Genomic DNA, 19,617 nt, shown 5'->3' with positions numbered 1-19,617 from the left:
GGTGGCTCAGTTGGTTTCAGTATCCGACTCTTGGTTTCAGCTCAGGCCATGATCTTACAGTTCGTGAATTCGAGACCCATGTTGGGCTCTTGCTGACAGTGCAGAAGCTGCTTGGGATTCTCTTCCCCACAGCCGTCCCTCCCCCACTTTCTGCCCCTCCCTGGCATACTCTCTCTCTCTCTCTCAAAATAAAGAAATAAACTTAAAAAATTTAAATATAAGCCACTGGCTATTTTAAAATTTGAGAAAACTTATTACATTCCACATATTCTGGAATGAAATACTTTCTCTCCTGTTGTAATAGTTGTGAAGTCATTGTGAAAAAAATTAAATATGTTTAACTTACACTGAATAAACAAGAGCATTTTGTATGTGGTATTTTTCTGGGCTAGAATTCAATAATAATAAAATTAACATCTACTGGCACTTACTGTGTACCAGGCACTAATCTTAGCTTTTCATGAATTAAATTTAACTAATCCTCATAACTGTGATGGGTACTGATATTATTATCACTCCCATTTTATATATGAAGAAACAGGCACAAAGATGTTAAATGCAGGCCCAAAGACCAAAGCAGTGTGCCTCTAGTCTGTGCTCTTAACCATTTTGCTATAATGACTTTTTTCTATAAATTGAGAAAATTACTATGTTGAGGAAACAGGCATTATGGAGGTAAGATATTTGAAACTCAAATTACTCAAGTATATTTACATATAAACAAAACAGCCAGTCAACCTGATGGACTCTGAAAAACAATAACCCAAGAACAAGATATGCTGATTATCCAGACTCCAATTTTAAGAAACTAGAATATTTAGGGAGTACCTCTACAACTTTTAATAGGATGGTACTTTACTTATAAATTCCCTTTCTAGCCAGAGTACCTGAATTACAGAGGTGAGAACTAAACACAGTGAACAGAAGAGTAATCTGCCACTTAGTCCAGGATAAGCTATATATAAACTAAGTATATGGTACTTTTTTTCAAACACTTTTTCCTAAATGAAACAGTATTGTCTCTTATTTTCAGAAAGCAGCTTGGCATCATGAACACTTTTCCCTAAAGTAGCTATGGAAAGGAATTCAAATGGGTCAGGTGATAAGATTATACTGAGTCTTAAGTTATATCTTGGGGCTAGATTCTTTCATATCCATTTTGTAAGCTGCTTAACTAGCCTGGCTGAAGTTTTTCATTTTTTGGTTTTTTCTTCCTGGTAGTACTGAAACCAAAATTTCAAGGAATTAAGATGTTTTACACCCTGGTCGGCAAAATCTCAGCAATGAAAAATTTTGAACAAGGCTGGCATAATTAAGATGGTGAATTTATCATATAAGCCATATTAGAAAGAAGTTTTCTCAAAGGCACAAAGGCTCAAAGTTGACTTACTCTAACATCTTGAGAAGAAAAACAGATCTTAAATGTAGACTGTGCCTTAAGAACCAGGTATCTCAACATGATTATAGTCAGTGGAGAAAGGTCACAGTTTAGTTCCTACACACACGAATATGTAGCTACTGTAGATCTGACATGCAGCATGGTAGATTTTGTCCTTCATCTGCATTTTGGAATAATGTGGGAAGTTAAGTTTGTCCCTTTGGTCCTAACAGTCACTATTTTCCCCCTATAACTCTGACTTCTCCTTTAGCTTTCTTCATTTTTGTGATTCCTTTTTATTATGTATCACAACTTTACATGTCGAGAGAAAGACTAAATTTAGTTGTCCTTTTATCTACAGCTGTGAAATACCCTTAAGATAACCACAGCCAGAAACTGAAGCCACAGAAAAACTAGTAGTACATCCATAAAATTCATTCAGTATTACCTGCCAAATACACATTTTTAGAATGGGCATAAATAGAACAGAAAAGTTGTAAAATAAGGACCAAGACCAGGTCAAAGATGTCAGGACATGAAAATAAAGCCTGTAAAGAATTTGGTGATCAGTGTTCATGACAAAAAAGGGGCACAAGACTAGTTACCCAGAAAAGACAAATAGGGTTATTGACAAACAAGACCATGGGGTTACCTTACGCAGCCAGGGATTGGCAAACTTTTTGTGTAAAGGGTCAGATAGTAATATTTTAGGCTCCATCAGCCATACAGTGTCTGTTCCAACCACTTAACTCTGACACTTAATATAAAAGCAGCCCTATATAGCACATAAATTATTGAGCATGCTGTGTTCCATTAAAACTTTATTATAAAAACAGGGGACAGGCCACATTTGGCCCATGGCCTGTAGTATGTCCTGTCTGTACTGGGCTATAAAGCTCTTTGAAGTATAAACTGTGTTATGTTTACCTGTATTTAGCACCCTTACTAACACATAGTGAGGCTCATTATTTTTCAACCCAATAAGTGATTATTCACATTAAATATGATAAAAACAAATGAAACTATATTCATTCACTTGGGATACATCAGTGAGCAAGAGACATAGTAAAAAGTGTCACCACTGTAGTGGGGTACACACTATGTTTAAAACTGCTTTCGTATGTTTCAACCCCATGTTTAAAAACCCTTTAAAACCGCTTTCTTGTATGAACAGCTGCTACTAGCTTCTCTTTTGGGGGATGGGGACAGGGTGTGCCCCTTCTGTGAATACACAGTAAATTAACTACTGAATATTTAACCCCCAAATGTAATACCTAGTTTTCAGTGTTGTTGCTGTTCTTGGTAATTTGAATCCCCACCTGCTGACTCTTGCCATTGCCTCAGATTAATCCATTTATGATGCAGGTACCCTTAAACTGCCTACTGTAGTTCCAAAACATCTTCTGACTTCCTTCCTATAGTGTACCAATATGAAGGAAGCTAAAGTAGGAATCAGAGGGGCAGGGGAAAAGTAGTGACTGTTAGGACCAAAGTGAGAGACCTGAATTCCCAAATCATTCCAAGATACAGATGGAGAACAAACAACTACCATGTTCTTTCTCTACACTAGCTACTGAGCATGTTTACCCACTTCCACAGCCTCAGATAATAGTTCATTTAGCACCCATTCTTGGTTGTGAAAGGGGAGACTAGGAAAGCATAGACAAGGACTCAGTTTAATGCCATCAAAACAAAGTTATTGTTTGCTGAAACACTTTTTTCAATTCAATCTTCCCAACAACCATATCCAACAGTGATCGATCACATACCCATTAGGAAACTCAGGTTCAAAGGTGAAGTAACTTGCTTATCTTTGCCACAGGAGGTAAAAAATGGCACCAAAATTCAAACTTACATTTAACTCCAAAGATAATGCTCCGACACAAAAAATTCTGGAAATATACCTTATTTACAAAGTAGGAGCTTCTTATATATATATGAATTCGGTATGTGACAAGAAATCATATAACAAATACCTAGAAATTTTAGAATGGCTGCTGGAAAAAACATTTGAAAAACAAAAAACCTATTGTAGGAAGGAAAAGGCATTATGATATCAGAGGATATTAAGTAGAATATAAAACACACATTTCCTTTCTATTCTAAATGGACAGAGGAAAGTAAACTTCTTTTATCACTTATTCTGGTGAGGCAAATCTCCAATCTCTGTACAAGAAAGTGGGAAATGTTATGTTTTATTTAAACATTCTTAAAACTGCTTTAGACCTCAAATAAGTTCCGTTAAAACATACTTTTACATTATAATAACTGTTACTTAGAACAGATCTTCTCAGTCCTGGCTTACTACTTATATGAAAGGCATTATATATGTTAAGGAGTTTCAGTGTTTATAAATTAGGTGCTTTAAAGACCACTGTCCCCGTGTAAGTAGAAACAGCACCTGACTGGACAAGCTAGTAAAGCTTGAGGAAGACTTACATGGTCTTTCCCCACCAGACAGCAATGTTCAAAACTGGAGGCCCAGGAGGAATAGGGTTGCAAACAGCATGTAATTCTTAATGGAATGTTAGAATCATGGCTTGTAAGTTCTTTTCTAAGTTGAACATATTTACTTCTGATTTCAGAGATTTTTAGAATGTTATATAACATTTTGGAGAAGTTTGGAATCTGGTATAAACAGTCATCTACTTCAGTATTCCAGACTTTTTATTTTTCCTTCAGAGAACATTCTGAGAGCTGAACAAGAAAAGGGTATTAAACAAGATCTGGATCCTTTTCCCCTAACTTTCCTAGACCAGCCATGAGGCACCTGAGATAGGACTTAATATTAATAGAAACACAACTATCAAAGAATGACTATGAAGTCTTGGAACAATCAAAAGGAAAGGCTTTAAATTAACTAGATACTTACTGAGGATGGAATTCTCATGAAATAAAAGGTAAGGGTTAAAGATTTAAGAAGAAAAGAATGAAGTAAAATGGTTATATGCTACTAAAAATTTGTTCCTAGAGAGACAACTATTACTTCCCATTCTTGGCCCCATTCCTTCCCCATACAAAGCAGTTAACTCTGCAGATGGAGAGGTATTTTATGATTCTAGGAATCTGGAGCAAGGTCCCAAGTGAGCTCTCTTATTTTTGTTATTTTAAAGGACTAGGAAGGGAAAAGAAAGAGGTGTAGAAAGCCGCCTGTAGATTTTTACACATTTTAAGACTATTTCTAGTACATTTCTAAAAATGTATGTTTGTATAAAGAATAGCAAGGTTAAACATGTCTCCTCACTGAGCTTGGCCATCTTCAGGTCCCATCTTCACCCTAACTCTTCCCTTCCCTTACCTCTGTTTGGAGGTAAACAAGTTGGACTCTGCAGAGGAGACTCTTCAGTCAAGAAGGTAATGGAGGAATAAATTTTGCAGCTAAATACCTCAAAAATAATGTGACTTACAGTTACCTAAGGGATGCTGATTTTCTTTAACTTAAAAGATTAGGGAATAGGGCCAGGGTCCAAAAGGCAGGGATGTCTGCCCCAGGCCCTGTCTACCACTGTCTTAGGAACATGCAGGGTAAGGGAGAGAGCTACAAATTTAAGATTAGAGAGAGTAGGACAGCTCCTCCCAGGAGGGAAAAAAATACTTAGGATAAATTCTAGATCCCCAGGCCAAAAAAGGCAATAGGGGCATTATATTAGCCCTAACTCTTATTTACCTGGCTCTTTAAATGTCTTTGTATATGTCCAGAAGGAGCTGAAGGAAGAAGGATGTTTTCTGTTAGAGAAGAGAAACTGAAGGCTGCTTCTACAGGACCAGCACTAGGGGGCACCGGAGCAAAGTATACTGAGCATGACCTGTGTGACTGCCAAAGAGCTTCAACTCTGGAAATTAGGGGAACAGAGGAAATACCCATTGGTGAAACCCAATGCACTTCCAGTTCAAATAAAGATCTAATCCTGTTCTTGATATAGTCTTCTCACATACTTTATTTTATAAAAGTGTTCACTGTTGTGTTGAATTTAAACTTCAAATATAACTACCATTCATAAATTTCTGAATGACCATGTTCATGACAACAGAAAAGAAAAATAAATTTTAGAAAGTACTCTCTGAAAGGCAATTTGGCAATATAAATCAAGCCTTAAAAGTATGTACCATCTTTGACCCAGCAGTTCCATTTCTAAGAATACAATACAGGATGAAACAATGTAAAACACAGAACAAACTTTTGTACCAGAATGTCCATCATGGCATTAATTTTATTTCTTAACATGCTTAAACAACCTAAATATCCAAGAGATAAGAGTGGTGAAATAAATCATGGAAGAGCTATACAATGGACTATCGTGCATACATTAAATATATTATCTATAAACACTTAATAACTGAAGGAAATGTTGATTGTAGAGGAGACACAAAATTTTGGAAACTGCAAACACATTATGATTTCAATAAGACTGAAATATGTTAGAAAAAGTATTGAAGGAAAATACACCAAAATATCAACAGTGGTTATCCATAGGTGGTAAGATTCAGAAATTTTATTTATATATTTTTTACAATGAACAAGTACTCCAATAATAGAGGCCAAATTTATGAAAACCTTTCTGCTTTATATTATACACCAAACACTAATAAACAATTTATTAATCAAAAACAAGTTGACCTCATAACTGTATACTTAAACTGTAACCCACTGGGCATTACAAACTGAGGCATTTAAAATCACAGTCACTTCTCATTTAAATGTATCCTCTTCAGGGATACAGAATGATGAAAAGTGGCTATATAACATAACTTCAGTATCCAACTGATTAACACACATTGTTAGCTTGTGTTCAGCAAGTAGTCAACCAAAGTGTCCTTAGAAAATTTGTTTAACAACAACAACGACAACAACAAAACTCTCTAGAACTAGTTGTATTAAAATCTTAATAACGGAAGAATTTAAAAAGTGCTAACAGAAGAACTACTCGATTGAGATTCAAAAGAATTGTGCTCTAAGTTTCCGATCTTAGTCAAGTCCCAATGTTTCTAAGTATCAGGTTCCTTACCAGTACAATGGGGTTATCATAACATCCACTTTAGAATTATTAGGAAGACATAATTAAAGCATTTAATTCAAGCGATTTACAAAATCACTTGATGTAAAACATCAACAAATATTAACAGCAATGTCCTCTTCTAGGCCTTATCTACAACAGGTTCCATCAAATCACTTCCAAACTTCCTTATAGCTTTAATATCACATTTATAAACAATAGAATAATGTTGCTACAACAAATAAGATACAGGACACATTAGGCATTTTTCTAGTATTCATCCAAGTTTAACAACTCTGTGAGTTATATATGATAAGTCAAAACGTAAGATTCGGATGGATGTTTTTGTACTAGTAGTTTTTGAAAGTTGTTGTGATAAAATTATCACTGTTAGATATCATCAATAAAAACAATCCCTCAAACAGTATCAAAAGGTATAAAGCAAAAAGTAAATTTATCTCCTTATGCCTGCCCCCAAAGAATTTCTATTTCCTAGAGCCAATCACTGTTGAGATTCTTACATATCTACCCAGACATCTGCAGTTAAGGAAGTTATTAACCTTAGCAGATTGAAGAATTTTAGAGCTAGAAAAAATTGGCCCAATATAACTTTCAATTTTATAAATAAGTAACCTGACACACGTACGTGATTATTTTAGTTGTTAATATCTGGAACGCAATTCACAATAGATAAAATGCTATGACATAAATTACTGGTTTTAAAATTATCCAAGTGATTTGCCTCAAGGTTATTTATACAACAAGATAATGATGTGGCTGGAACTACAGTTAGGAAGCTGATAACAAATGCGATAGTAATAATATATATTAAATGCATACAAAGCTTACGTTTTTAAAGTTTCAAAGATCTTAAAGTTTCAAAGATATTCTACATCATACAGCGGATGAGAAAGTTTGGTAATTCATGAACTAGTTATTACTATGCATAAAAATCAATACAACTGTTTTATAAGGAGAAATCTTAGCAATGAGAGACTTTTAAAGTTTGTGTTTTGAAGATTCACGCTTTTCAAGATTATCACTTAGAGAATTACTTTTAAATTATAGATATAAACAACACACAACGATTAATTACTGAATACACTTTGGTTAAAAAAAAACCAACAACTTCAAAATGAGAAGAAATAATGTGAGAGAGACACTTAAAGTAAGGAGAATTTCATATATGATATGAATGCACACAAGACTATAAACAGAAATCAACTGAATAATAAAGCACCTAAAAGATCCTGCAGCATTCTTTCTAGCATAAAGAAAATCAGTGTTGACCACAAAAGCTGCATTGCCACTGTGGCAATGACAACTACAAAATCTGTATTATGACTAATGACAAAAAATGAAGATATCTTTTATTAGAAGAATGTGTGAGAAATTAAACAGAAAGGTAAGGAATCTCAAAATAATTCTACCGTAACAGGATTTAAAAAAACAGAAAACATTCAAAGAAGTGGGTTCAAGAATAAGTCTCACTCCAATTATGGAATATAGTTATAAAAGAACAAAATTGAAATTAAACTTAATAGAGGAATTAACCATTAATTATGCTAAATTTTTAACAAGTATATATTCCAATTTACTTAAATACAAGTATCAATATCCAGCCAAATTATAAAGAGCTCAGATAACCTAAATAATCTAAGTGGAAAAAAACTGAATGCCAAAATCAGATGGAAAAATCAAAGTAAAAATTAAGTAATTGTGTGTAATATACACACTCTTGCTATCAAATTTTAACTTACATATATTCAAGCTCCTTTAATTTTGCCATATTAAAGAACATTTCAAAGACATGAAAATGTAATACACCTTTAAATGACTTTTGTTACTAACAAAAGGTTAACTCTGATTTTTGCTTTTTAAGACTAACATTGTCAATAAAATAGAAAAATGAGGCAGCTAACCAATATATTACTGTTGTTCTAACTGAAAATAAATAAAACCCCAAGTATTTTCTAAAGGCAGAAAAATCCTCAAATTATTAACAGGAAAGAAAAGAATGCTCCATATCAAGTTGTTGGTTCTATGATGTATTATTAGCCTTCTTTACTGGTTGAATAGCACCTGTTTTATTAAGAGGAGGATATGTAAACATAATATTTTTATTTGGTTCTTTATCAAGTATTTGTTTTTACACCTATGTTCAAGCCTTTCTCATTTCATGAGACAACTGAAATATATTTATATTTGTATCAGACAGTTCTAATATATAAATAGTATTTTTTTGGTCTGATTCTCTTCATGGTTCTGTTCATGGTTCTGTTCATGGTTTCTCATTTTCTTTTTAGTTGAGTAGTCTTTACTATAAGCTCATTTTTCTTTAAATTTTCTTTGCCTCTTAGAGACAAATTCCTTCAAAAAGGAATTACATTTGATTCTATTAGGTGCTTGAAGATATCACTACCACAAATATTTTAAATCAAAATCTTAATTTGCTTTAAAAAATTTTTTTTAATGGAGCACTGAAGTAGTATGAATTTAGGGTGGGAACCTATATGAAAACTCGCTCATGGTTATCAACTTTCATGAAAGACGTATTTTCTCCCATTTAATCAATGACAAATTTTAAGACAGGCTATTTTCCTTACATCCCCCCATGAATGGAGCTGGTGTGGGCTTATTTCTAATTTATCCTTGTGTGGGAAGTAGCTCTTTAGGATCCCAAGTTTATCAGGGAGATGTGCTACCCATTAGATATTCCACCTTGGAAGGGCCTTGGGATTTGTCTAGATTAGACAATATCCTCAAGGTTAACTAGGCTTTAGGCTCTGATTTGATTCTCTTAGATCCTAGTTTCATTTTAATCTCTGATTTGTATTTCCTTTATTTCGAATGGCCATGCATAGATTAAAATTTTAAAAAATTTATCTAACAATTTGTTTTTAACAAGAATGTTGTTTAGTTTGGGCCCCAAGGTGCCATAATTCAATAACTAAGAGCTACACAGTATTACCTTCAATATTTTTCTTTTAAATAGCATGCCATTTATCAGAGCTCTTGTGGTTTCCACTACAATTATTCCTTATAAGACTTTTAACTTGGTGTATCTATACAACTCTGCATCTGTTGAAGAACTGGTTATCTTCCAAAGAGGTAAAATATACTTACTCATAGGATAAAGCAAAATTGATAACAATAATTATTATATATTTTATTAAAAATTATAATTTATTATAACTGGTAACAATAAATTATTAAATAATGATTTAAACAAGGTTATTTTGTTTTAGTAATAACCCTTCTGCCTTCAGAAACTCTTACTTACTTTGGAAGGAGAACCATCAGTAATTTTCACCAACTGCCAAAGAATCGAGTAATGGGAACACTGCAGTGCCTGTACGACTATCTGTATCAAATAAAAAAATTCAAACAAATGAGACATAATTTATGTTTGTACAGTATTAACAATGTTTATCATAGTTTTTTTCTTATAATAAGGTTTCAAGTCCAAATTTTTGTAGAATTAATGGAATGTGTAAAATAATATTTGGTTAAAAAAAAGACCAACATATCAATCTAGAGAATAAAGATATAACATGTCTTGATAAATATGGACCCAAATAACACTATGTTTTAAACAAAAATCTACTGTTATGAATAGTTTGCACAGATTTTTAAAGGGAGACTGAAGAAATAAGTTTTATCCAAATTTTATAATGATTACTTTTGTTTTAAAGCATTTTTACTATGAAATAGAACACTTATACAGAAATGTACATAAAACATTTAATAACTTAATATAAAGAAAGTTATCTATGTAACCACCACCCAGATCAAGAAACAGAACATTGCCAGCAATTTCTCCCAATATTTTTCTTCCCTCTAAGGAAGGCTAATAGTCATTTTGACTTATCAGGCAGTCAGTACATTTTATCTACCTAAGTCTCCATCTCTAAATACTGAGTTTATTATGTCTAGTTGTGAATATTATATAAATGGAATCATGTAATATGTATTACTTTGATTCTGATTTCTTTCATTTTAACATTTACAGTTAGGATTCATACACATTGCTGCATATAGCTATAGTTCATTATTTCTTTATACTATATTTAGAATATCCTATTTATTCATTCATTCCATTGTTGCTGAGCTTTTACAGTGCTTATAGTTTGAGGCCATCATGAATAATGCTGCTATGAACATTCTTATTCTATGTCTCCTGGTACCCATATATGCATTTGTCTAGCTAAGAGGTTCTTGAAGTTTTTAGTTCTCAGGACCTTTCTACACTCTTAAAAATTACTAAAAAATTCCTTTCAAAGAAACCTAAATTGCTTTTGTTTATGTGAATTATATAACAGATTTATCATATTAGAAATTATAAGTAATGTTTCAAATACATATTAATTCATTTAAAAATTAATAGAGGTGCCTGGGTGTCCCAGTTTGTTATGTCTGACTCTTGTTACCGGCTCAGGTCATGATCCCACAGTCTGTGAGTTCAAGTCCATGTTGGGCTCTGCACTGATGGCATGCAGTCTGCTTGGCATTTGGTCTCTCCTTCCCTCTGCCCCTCCCCCACTTATGTGCTCTCTGTCTCTCTTGCTCTCAAAATAAATAAGTAAACTTAAAAAAATTAAAATGAACAAATTATATAATAAAGAATACATATTTCTGAAAAAGCACTAAATTTTCTAAAATGAAAATCATTTAGTGGGAAGAATGGCACTGTTTCACAGTTTTGCAAATCTCTTTAATGTCCAGCTCAATAGAAAACAGGGTTTCAAATCTGCTTCTGCATTTTATTAAAATATGCTGTTTTGATTGAAGTATGTGAAGAAATTCCAGTGTCACAGATTGCTGGAAAAAGAATTACATTTTAGTAGTCTTTATAGATAAATGTGGATATTCTTTGACATGACACCAATACTTCAATGTACATTTGTGAGATTATAAAAGCAAATAATATCTTCCTCTTATCATAAAAATAGTTTGATCTCAAAGACCTGTCCTGGAAACTAACAGGGTTCTCCAAACTATACTTTGAGGGCCACTGTTGTACGAATAGGATTGCTGGATTATATAGTGTGTGCATGTTTAACTTTATGGTAGAGAGTACCAAGAGTACTATCTTAATGTAGTATTAACTTACATTTCTCTAAATACTAATGGACATAGGCACATTTTCATTTTCTATTGGCACTGAATTCTTGTTCTATGAAATATCTGTCCCTATTTTCAGAGACAAATAACAGAATTTAGGAAGATAAAACTGGTTAAGATCATAACTATAGAATAATTTCATTTTGGATAGGCCTTTTACTACATTTTTGTTTGAATACATGATATATTTTTATTGCAATAAAGCATTATCTAATAATATATTCCATCATTATAGTATCTCTATTATCTTCCCCACTTGATAAAGTAAAAATTATAAGAAGAGATATATGTAGATAATAAATCAAAATAGAAATCAGTAAGTAGAATGTGAAGAAAGTGGTTAAAATTTTAGCTGGTTTGAACTTCAAAAATTTTAGGATCCAGATCACATAAGCAAAACATATCTCCAATACACCTATTCACCACTGAAAATAACTCATCAGAATTAGAGAGATAAGTAGTGCTGCCTTTGATGTAACATCAATAAGATGATGTCAGGATCTTATCAAACATAGTAATAATTAAATGACTGACTCATGTCAGAAACAAGACTACTGAAACACTGTCAAGTTATGAACATTTAATGCTAAAGAAATCACCTCATTATACTCAGGAAATGCTCAATATGCGTACATGTACTGGTTGAGACATACTGTGATAACCTCTAATTTAGAATACAGGTACACTGGTAATGTGATTTGTGTGGAAGGAAAAGAGAATATTAAAAAAATTCTTATTTGAAACAACCTGAATTGTTAAACTACCGGAAAAGTAATATACAAATAACATTATCAGTAGGAAATTAAGATACAGAAAAAAGTAATGTTGAAGAATAGTTTAATTTTACCATTTCTCCTAATCATCACAAATATAATTTCCTTTCCTTCTACATTTCTATTGACCTATATACTAGGAAGTTATGCAAACTGTTCCAAAGTTTTGCAGAAGTATCTTAGAAATGGTTATGAGGGAAGCAGACACTTGGCCACTCCAATATCTATTTCAAATACAGCATCCCCATTTTATTGTTTCATATGTCAGTATTCATCATGAGTTTACTTCAAAAAGGCTCTATTGCATTATTTTAAAATAAAAAGCTCACTTTCACTGACTAGGAAGCATTCTGTCTTCTCACAGGTATAATTATATAACAATATACCTGATCCCATTTCAAAAGAAAATTTAGAAAGCTTTCTTCCTGGCTTTACATCATTATCCTCCATACTAGTGATGTTATACTAACTTGTCCAGACATCATTTATTCAGCAACTTAATTTTTCTGTAGTAGAAACAGATGAAACAAGAAGGACAAACAACAAAAAACAGAAAAAGCCAAAAGAGATTGTTTTAACTGGTGAGGACCACAGTCCTTCTCCCTTTCCTTGACTCCCTGGAGAGGGTCTTCCAATAATACATCAAGTATAGGGCTGATGACAAAGAATTTCTTCCAAACCTACCCCTCTGGCCTCCTGTTTCCAAGAGCTAACACTGTTCCTGGGAGAACACAGTAATGTATACTGCACACTTCTGGGCAAAAGTAGTAAAGAAGCAGGAGTGCCTATTCTATCTTCTACTCTCCTATCTGCTAGCAGGATACCAATGACCCAGGAGACCTTGGGTCCTTGAATGACTGGGTGGTGCAGTGACACCCCACTTCCCTTAATTGCATTTTATAAGAGTGAGAATAAATTTCTATTGTGTTAAGCCACTGAGATATTGAGATTAATCTATTATAGCAGTTAGCATTACCATAATCAACATAAAATTATTTATTAGCCCTTTTCCTTAATAATTACTTTTACCTATTTAAAGGAACCACAGCTCTTTATCTTTGATTAACAGATTGAATTAATGAGAATCAATCAACTTCTGGCTAATGATAGCACATATCCTAAAGATGAACTGTAGGATTATATGTAAATAAAGAAAGGTGGTGGGGAGGTGCCTGCGTGACTCAGCTAGTTAAGTGTCCAACTCTTGGTTTTTGCTCAGGTCATGATCTCGTGGTTTGTGGGTTTGAGCCCCATGTCAGATTCTGTGCTGACAGTGCAGAGCCTGCTTGGGATTCCCTCTTTCCCTCTCTGCCCCTTCCCTGCTTTCTCTAAGTAAATTATTTAAAAAAATAATTAAAAAATGAAGACTAAATGACAAGCTCCTAGAATGTTTATGTTTTGAAAAACTGAATTTTTATGGAAAATACAATATGACTATAGAATAATAAGAAAAATGATTATGCATACGTAATATATACATGTGTAGATATATATTAACTACATGCACAGGGCATGTTTAAAATACTGAAAATCCACATAATGACTGTGGGATAAATTGGGGTTGTTTCACTTTTCTGTTTGCAAGAGACTTTAAGGGGTTGGAGGATCAATTTTTTTAGTGGCTACATGCATGACACGAGAGTAAATTCAACCTCATACTAGTCTGCTTTTCATATCCAATACTGGTTTTTCTATCATATTCAGAGTAGGTTAACATGCGTGACAATATCCCCTTAAAAAAAAGTCTTTAGATGCAAATTGATAATCAACATGGCTTTACCAAGAAGAATGTAAGGCTGGCAAATAAGCACATGAAAAGATGTTTAACATCATTAGCATTAAGGAAATGTACATTAATTAAAAGCACAATGAGATACCACTACATACCTACAAGGAGGGCTAAAGTAAAAACTAATCAAGCGCTGCTAAGGATGCGGAACAAATGGGACTTTCGCGTTGCTGGAAGGAATGCAGAATGGTGCAGACACTGGAAAATGGTGTGGCAGTTTCTAATAAGGTCAAACACACACTGATACCCTAATACCTACAACTATGCTCTTGGGCATTCACTTTAGAGAAGTGAAAACTTATGTTCATATAAAAAGCTGTACACATATGTTCACTTTAGTTGTGACAGCGAAAAGATGGAAACAACCCAAATGCCTTTCAACAGGTGAATGAATAAAACAAACGGCTGTATCCACACAATGGAGTAGAATCGAACCAACGATTAATTAAAAAATGAACCAACTATTGATTCAAACAATTTGGATTAATCTAAAAGGCATTATGGTCAGTGAAGACATTATGCTCACTGAAAGATTTTATGTTCTAAAGGGTTACAACACTTTATGATTTCATTTATTTGGAAACCTTAAAAAGACAAATCCATAGTGATGGAAAACAGAGCAGTGGTTTGCAGGAGTTGTAGGTAGGGCAAGCATCTAATTATAAAGGGATCGAATGAAGAAAAAAATAGATATGTGATATGCCTTGTGATGGTGATTATATAAATCTATGCACATGTTAAAATTCATAACTTTACATAAAAGAAAAAAAGGTCAGTTTTACCATATAATAATTAAAAATAATAGTCAATATGGCAAAGAGTTTGCAGTAATAATTTTCTTGAGAAAATGCTAACAAAAGCAAAAACATTAAGGCAAGTCATAGTGATAAGTAACAAATAATTCTTTAATAGAGAAGAAAGATTCCTAAGTTCTACATGTGCTTTGAGAATGAAGAATCATCCCATGCATTGTATTACCAGTGGCCGTAGTATACTATACATTAAAAAAAAAAAAATCATCGTAAGAGTAAAAAAGAGTTAAAAATACAAATAGTAAAAGATTAACTTCTGCAACTAAGAAATTAAAAGACTTCTCAAGGAATGGATTACACACCAGGCTAATGCATATTAATCCTTGACAGTTTTGGACCCTGGAATTCTGCTGTCAAGCTTTCTCATAAGTTCCAAGTAGTATTTAAAACAAGGAAGAGTGGGGCGCCTGGGTGGCTCGGTCGGTTAACCATCCGACTTCGGCTCAGGTCATGATCTCGTGGTCCGTGAGTTCGAGCCCCGCGTGGGGCTCTGTGCTGACAGCTCAGAGCCTGGAGCCTGTTTCAGATTCTGTGTCTCTCTCTCTCTGACCCTCCCCCGTTCATGCTCTGTCTCTCTTTGTCTCAAAAATAAATAAACGTTAAAAAAATTTTTTTTAAAACAAGGAAGAGTATGAAGAAAAATGTGATATGTCAATGATAAGGTCCAGTGTGGAATATTATAATCTCTTTTAGTGAGATTTCTTCATAGTGATCTCCAAAAGAGGGTTTGGCATATAGTGAAAAGGACACTGCCAAGGCATTCACATCATACAACCTTAGGCCTACTCTTAAACAGTTCATGTGTACTAGCCTTTTCTTCCCAAACAATGTAGGCTTTAACATCAAAAAAGATCTTGCCACTTTTCATGTCATTGATCAGCTTGAAAGATCCAATTAGCAATTTCTGCTGCTGACCTTGAAATTCTCTAGTAATACAAGCAAACAATTGTCCAAACAACATATACAACATCTCAACCATTCCTAAATCATTAAGAAACCATAACATAATACTTAGTGGAGACAGAATTTTGGTCCACATAAAATGGTGAAAGTAGGGAACATTCATAATTCCAAGAGAAGAATAGTCACTTAAAAACATATTCAAAGTAAAATGAATAATTTATGCAAATAGATTCCAAACATTTTTTTTTTAAGTTTATTTATTTTGAGAGAAAGAGAAAGTGCAAGTGGGGCGGGGGCAGAGAGAAAGAGAGACAGAATCCCTCTTTTCGTGGGATTTGATCTCACGAACCATGAGATCATGACCTGAGCTGAAACCAAGAGTCAGATGCTTAACCGAATGAGCCACACAGGTGCCCCCCCTAAACATTATAAAAAATAACACTATTAAAACACAAGAAAAAAAAGAAGTGAATATTTAAATGACTTAGAAACGTGTGGGAAGGCTTTCCAAGTAAGACATCAAACAAAAAACTGATAATTCTGATTATGTAAAGAATATTTATATACCAGACAACAAGATATAATAAAATTAAAAATTCCCATTGGTAAATTACTGCAACAAATGACATAAGCTTAAGAACATTAATATAAAGAACTTAAAAAGTAAAATGAAACTGGAGATCTGCCATACAACATTGTACCTATAGTTAACAATAGTGTACTAGAGACTTAAAAATTTGTTGAGAGTAGACTTCATGTTATGTGTTTTTTACTATAAAAACAAACAAAAAAAAATTAACACAACAAAAAGATGGGGAAACATAAAGAAAGGTTATTTAAGAGAGGCATATAAAAACTAATCAGAGATATAATTGTATGGCATTTTAAAACTGTAGTCTGAAAAATAAGAGCTCTGTTTTTCTAACAGATGTTTTACTCAGTATCCAAGTCTTCTGCTAGACTAGGAGCTTAAAACAAATATATTACCTGATCTTAGAGAATAATCTAGATGGAAAATAAGTTTCAACTGTAACAATTTAGTAACTGGTTTGACTAAGTGTACACATGCAGGGTCAGGTGTTAAGGGGCAAGAAGAAGGACTCCTGTCTTAGCCAGGAAGAGTAATATGGTTAGGAAAAACTTTCTACAGAAGCAAAAGTGTATATACTAAATCTTTAAAGAAAGATGTAAGATTTAACCTGGCAACAAAGGGACAATGTAAGTTGAAGAAAAAGCAATTTCAAAAAAAAAGCCTCACCAATAAACTGTGAACAGTCTGATACAGAGTAAATATAAGCATATACTGAGGCTAGATCAGCAAAAACCAAATCACAAAGGGCCTTATAAAAGAGTGACTATATATCCTGGTTTATGCCTACGTCTTGGAATAATTATTAACAGTACTCCTTTTCACTTTCAAAAGTACACTTGTTTGTGGACAACAACATGGTCACCTCAGTATGACAAAAAAATCTGGGTGTTATCCTAAGAATGCTAGGTAATGCACAGATAGTAACATGTTCATATCTGAACAGAAGAGTAACATGATCAGGTATTTCAAAAATATCCCATTTGCAAGAACAAAGAAAAGTGCTTCCATTTGTTCTTTGTTAAGATATTTTAATGTAATATTTGATACTTCAAAATAGTTGTATTATAAAGCATAATAATAAAATTAACCTATGAACAGACTACCAAATTTAAGAACTACTATGATATCAATAATTTGGTATCCATCTATGATCTCTTCCCCTATTCCTTAAGATTGGCAAACCATTCTACTAAATTTCATATATATCATGTCCTGGCTCTTAAAAAAATAGTTTTATCACATATACATATCATTGGAAAATACACTGTTTGATTTTTCTAGTTTTGAACTTTTAAAACATGGTATAACACTATATGTTGTCTTCTAAGAGAGCAGATGTACTTCACTCTAGCCATGCTTCTGAAGGATCTATGAAGATTAAAAAATAGAAATTTTCATGTTGCACCCCTGAAGATTTAGAGTCAACAAAAACAGTCCAATAATCGTTTTAAACAACTAATTTTAATTTTAATAATATCGGCAGCCATTATATATAACTTTGCTAGAGAGCTGAAAAATAAGAATGAAGGTTATATCAAACTTTTCTACCTAAGGCTCTTGGTTCTGAAATTTCCACCATGTGATAAATGTTTTCTTTTGTTCTTATGGTTGCATTTTGGTCCGGGGCTTTCTAAACTTCAAAACATACATTGGTCAGGCTTTGAAATGGACTTCATTAAGTATGAGCAATAATTACTCTTATTTTTGTCCTTGTGCATTAAAAAAATCAAGACATAATTTATATACAAAAAAATTTTACTGTTTTCAACATACAGTTCTGCAGTTTTGACAAATGTATCATCAGGTAGTCATCAAAACAATCAAGAAATAGAACAGTTCATCATCCTTCAAATTCCCCCATACTCTTCTGTAGTCAGCTCCCTGCACCATTCTGGATTTCTGTTTTCTGACTCTGTAAGTTTTGCTTCTTCCAAAATGTATAATAAAATTGTACAGCACATAGCTTTGTGCATCTGGTTTCTTTGACTCTGTATGTTACTGAGACTCATCCATGTTGTTGCATGACAGTGGTTCAGTGGTACCTTCCATTTTATTGCTGAGAAGTATTCTACTGTATGGATGATAATATAATTTGTTTTTATACCTTCACCACTTGATGGACATTTGAGTTGTTTGCAGTTTGGGGCAATTATGAATACAGCTGCTATACACATTCCAGTATAGGTTTTTATGTGAAAAAAAAGTTTTTATGTGAAAACTTAAGTTTTCATTTCTCTTGGATAAATACTCAGGAGATGGACTGCTGGGCCAGATGGTAAGTGTGTATTTAACTTTATAAGAAATTGCCAAATTGCTTTCTGAAGTGAATGTACCATTGTGCATTCCTGCCAGCAACATACAAGTTCCACTGCTTTCTAAATCTCATCATGCTTTTAATCTGCATTTCTCTAATGACTAATGAGATAAGCTGCTTTTCATGTGTTTGTCATCTATCTTCTATGGTGAATTATCTGTTGTTTTTACCACTGAATTTTGAGAGATCTTTATCATTTTGAGTACAAGTGTTATCAGATATGTGATTTGTAAATATCTTTTGGTCTTATATGCTTGTATTTTCAATTCTCTTAACACTATCTTTCAAGAGCAGAAGTGCTTAATTTTGCTGAATGTGTTATTTTTGAAATTTTTAAATTATGGATCATGCTTCTGATGTTGTATGTAAGAAATCTTTGATTAACTTAAAGGTCACAAAGATTTTCTCCTGTGTGTACTTTCAGATGTTTTATACTTACAGGTGGTGCATTTAGTTTTATGGTCTAAAGGTCTATTTTGAGTTAATTTTGTAGATGGTATGAAGTGTGAACTGAGATTCTTTTTTCTCCCCATATATATATATGTGTGTATATATATATATACATATATATATATTCCTTTTAGAACCATTTGTTAAAAAGGTTATCCCTTCTCCAAAGAAATGCCCTAGCACCTCTGTCAAAAATCAACTTACCACATATATGTGAATGTATTTCTGGATTCTCTATACTGCTCCTTTGTTTTTTTAAAAAAAAAAAATTTTTTTTAACGTTTATTTATTTTTGAGATAGAGAGACAGACAGAGCATGAATGGGGGAGGAGCAGAGAGAGAGGGAGACACAGAATTGGAAGCAGGCTCCAGGCTCTGAGCCATCAGCCCAGAGCCCGATGCAGGGCTCGAACTCACAGACCGCGAGATTGTGAGATTGTGACCTGAGCTGAAGTCGGACGCTCAACCGACTGAGCCACCCAGGCGCC

The 19,617-nt window shown here is 33.3% G+C and overlaps 1 protein-coding gene across 2 annotated transcripts in view; it reads right to left on the bottom strand.

The window, feature by feature from the left end:
- Nucleotides 1-19,617, bottom strand: part of STAG1 (stromal antigen 1) — a 402,070-nt gene that overhangs the window by 43,182 nt on the left and 339,271 nt on the right. For both annotated transcript variants that reach the window (XM_049628788.1, XM_049628789.1), the window contains one exon: nucleotides 9,656-9,736. In XM_049628788.1, the coding sequence (XP_049484745.1) occupies nucleotides 9,656-9,736 (81 nt within the window). The remainder of the gene's footprint in view (nucleotides 1-9,655; nucleotides 9,737-19,617) is intronic.

The sequence above is a fragment of the Panthera uncia genome, chromosome C2 (assembly GCF_023721935.1).
Source record: "Panthera uncia isolate 11264 chromosome C2, Puncia_PCG_1.0, whole genome shotgun sequence".
NCBI lineage: Eukaryota > Metazoa > Chordata > Mammalia > Carnivora > Felidae > Panthera > Panthera uncia.
Note: the sequence above shows the minus strand (reverse complement) of the source record. Positions and strands in the feature narration are given on the sequence as shown.